Below are 3106 nucleotides of genomic sequence, written 5' to 3'. Positions count from 1 at the left end.
TCTATAAAAAAAGGTTTCACGCACAAGAATGACAACGCTTCAGACGTACAATTCTCTGCGCATAAACTGAATAATTCCATTGAAAAATTCGAAGATTTTGAAGCAAGGTTTTTGCAACCTTCGTTGTTGCTTATCCCCGTGTTGCCGTTAGTGTTGAAGACATCAGAGACAACACTGTGGGAACTGTATTGTTCGAAAATTTGTTGTGTTTCTTCAATTTAGGCTACGAGAGTTGCATCAGATTTGTTTTAATCTGATTTATTTAGGATGCAAGTTTGATTTCTCAACTTGTTGAGAAATTTAGGATTTATTGATTTTTCGTAAAATCAATATTATTGCTTTGTAAGACTGATATTACTTTTTCTAGTGATATTTAGCCCTAAAGCACCCGCACTAGTTTTTATACTCGTGCAAAATTATTTATTTGTATTTTATTTACGATTTAATTTTCGCTGCACTGTGTTGTCGTTGGTGTTATAACACCAAGTACAACACTGCCTTTTCACATAACAAACCACGTTCATCGTAATTTTACGTGGCATCAGAGACACTACTTGACTTTACTAAGTGAGTTCCTGGTTTTTGTTACAAGTTTGTTATGGATACTCCGTACACGAATGTTGCAATTCGTCCACCAATATTGGATGGAACAAATTACGGCCCATGGAAACTAAAGATGAGCATATACATACAATCTATTGATTCTAGGGCTTGGCAACGTGTTTTTGATGGTTGGTCACCACCAATGAGAGACGATGATATTCCTGGACCCAAACCAAAAGCACAATGGACAGACTATAAGATTACTTTGTCTAATTATAATGCAAAAGCCATTAATGTTATTTTTATTTCTGTGGATAAGAATATGTTTAATCTAATTGCTACTTGTACTTGTGCAAGGGATGCTTGGGAGAAACTTCAAACTCACTGTGAAGGCTCGATAAGTGTGAAGAAGACAAGGATGCGTCTACTAACTTCAAAATTTGAGAAATTGAGAATGAAGGAAAGTGAGACCATCAAGGAATACAATACTAGATTCAAGAGCCTTGCTAATGAAGCATGTAGTAGCCCGTAACCAAATAAGGTAATTAAGGGATTAATCAACACAAAATAAATCATTAATGACTGATGGAGATCGAAAGCTTCGAAGGAGAGATCGGAGGCTCCGAACGGTGATTGGAGGCTCCGAACGTGATGTCAGGAATGAACTCAGCAAAATGACGTCATTGCTTACGTGTTGATGGGACATCGGAAGCTCCGATGTCGCGATCGAACGTTCCGATCAGGATCGGAAGTTCCGATCGGGATCGGACGTTCCGATCGATGATCGGAGGTTCCGATCGTGTTCTATAAATAAGGGTGCCGAGTATCACTTTTGAGCGCACCACTCACCTCTATTCTCTCGATTCCTTAGTCTTCCAGCTTATATCTAGGGAATTCTAGGCTTTTTTTTGGGAATCCGGAAGCGACAGCGCGGTCCAGGCATCGTAGCGGAGCTGTGGTCCAGTTTTGAGTCAAGCGATAACAAAAGGCTAACGACGAACGTAGGTATAGCTTTGGCTCCTTATAGTAGAATAGGGAGTATGCTATAGTTTAGTTAAAGCTTTTAGAGTTATATAATGAGACTCCTGAGGATGCTGAGAACTGGTTAGAGCGCATAGAGAGTTGTTTTCAGACGTTCCGCTGTACCGAGGAGCAGAAGATGGAGACACTTGGTTATCTATTGGAGGTACGAGCCCATAAGTGGTGGAGGTTCACTTCTACACCATTCATTGCGGTGAGAGGAGTTGCTACTTAGGCTGAGTTCCGCATAGCTTTTCAGAAGCTGTATTTTCCTCTTGCACTTCGCCAGGCGAAGGCGAGCGAGTTGTTGGTCTACGTCAGGGAGCCATCTTGATTGACGAGTATCAGCAGAAGTTCTTCGACTTGTTATCCTATTGCCCTGAGATTGATGAAAGCTCCAATATGAAGTATAATCTGTTTCTTCAAGGCCTTAATCCAGAGATTCATGATCGGGTAGCAGTTGGTGATGATATGACTTATGAGAGATTGGTGATCCGATGTCACCAGGCGGAGGATAGCATTCGGCATAACAGGTATTTCTCTCAGTCTAGGCCTGCGAGTTCTTTGGGTCCCCGTGCTCAGTCTTTCAAGAAGTCTGGATCTACTTTTTCTTCATCTGGTTCCAGTGGTGTTGTTTGTTTTGGGAAGAAAGAGAAGTGCGATCATTATGAGAAGAATCATCCGACAGACAGATGCCGTAAAGTTTCTGGAGCATGCTTTCGTTGTGGAGAGGTTGGTCATCTCCGAAAGGATTGTTCACTAGCTGGGGGAGGTGGTTCTGGTTCAGGATCGGGTTCTCATACTACCGTTCAACAGAGATCACAGGGATAGTGTAACGCCCTGTTTTTATCTTAAATGAGTTTATTTGAGTTAATCAGAGATTGCAGAGTTCACGAGCCGATTTGATTTCGATCAGGGTCCTTTTTGCAAATTTTGGAAATTTCAGGGACTAAAACACAAATATTGATTTTTATATATTATCTACACATTTGTTTGACTTGGAAATCATTTCATCCTCTTCCCTAAATCGAGCTCCTCCATTGAAGATGCCTTCAAGCTTTTCCAGGCTTCCAGATTTCCTCCCGAGCTCGATCCGGCCGTTAGAAATTACTTCTGAAGGCAGATTAGTGATCACAGCAGTGAGAGCTCCGTTATACCGTAAGTATTTCTCCGATCAGATATGTTTTGATTTTTGGAGGTTGTTAGAATCGATCTAGATTCTGGTATGTTGTTCTTGGTGGAGTTCTGATCGTTTATTACCTGTCGGTTTTGAATTAGAGCGACGTTCGGATTTGTTGTGATTTTTGGAAGTCATTTTCGAAAGTTTGAGTTTTGAGATTTGTTGGGATTGCCTTGTTGTTGTTGTATTAGCATTGTTATGAGATTATATCGGTATTTAACTGCTGTCGCGTTTCCGGTTTGTTCAGTTTTTAGCCGTTATGCCGTCGGTTTGAGTTTTGGAATTTCGAACCATTTTTGAGTTGTTGAACTTGGCTTGTAAGTTGATCATGGTTATTGATCTTTGATTTGTATCTGAACAGAT

The 3106-nt window shown here is 40.7% G+C and overlaps 1 protein-coding gene across 1 annotated transcript; it reads left to right on the top strand.

Moving 5' to 3' along the window:
• Positions 1–598: 598 nt before the first annotated feature.
• LOC140877266 (uncharacterized) lies at positions 599–1075 on the top strand. The gene has a single exon (XM_073280808.1). It carries the CDS (start codon positions 599–601, stop codon positions 1073–1075), a length of 477 nt encoding a protein of 158 aa, XP_073136909.1.
• Positions 1076–3106: the final 2031 nt, after the last annotated feature.

Source organism: Henckelia pumila, chromosome 2 (assembly GCF_033568475.1).
Source record: "Henckelia pumila isolate YLH828 chromosome 2, ASM3356847v2, whole genome shotgun sequence".
NCBI lineage: Eukaryota > Viridiplantae > Streptophyta > Magnoliopsida > Lamiales > Gesneriaceae > Henckelia > Henckelia pumila.
Note: the sequence above shows the minus strand (reverse complement) of the source record. Positions and strands in the feature narration are given on the sequence as shown.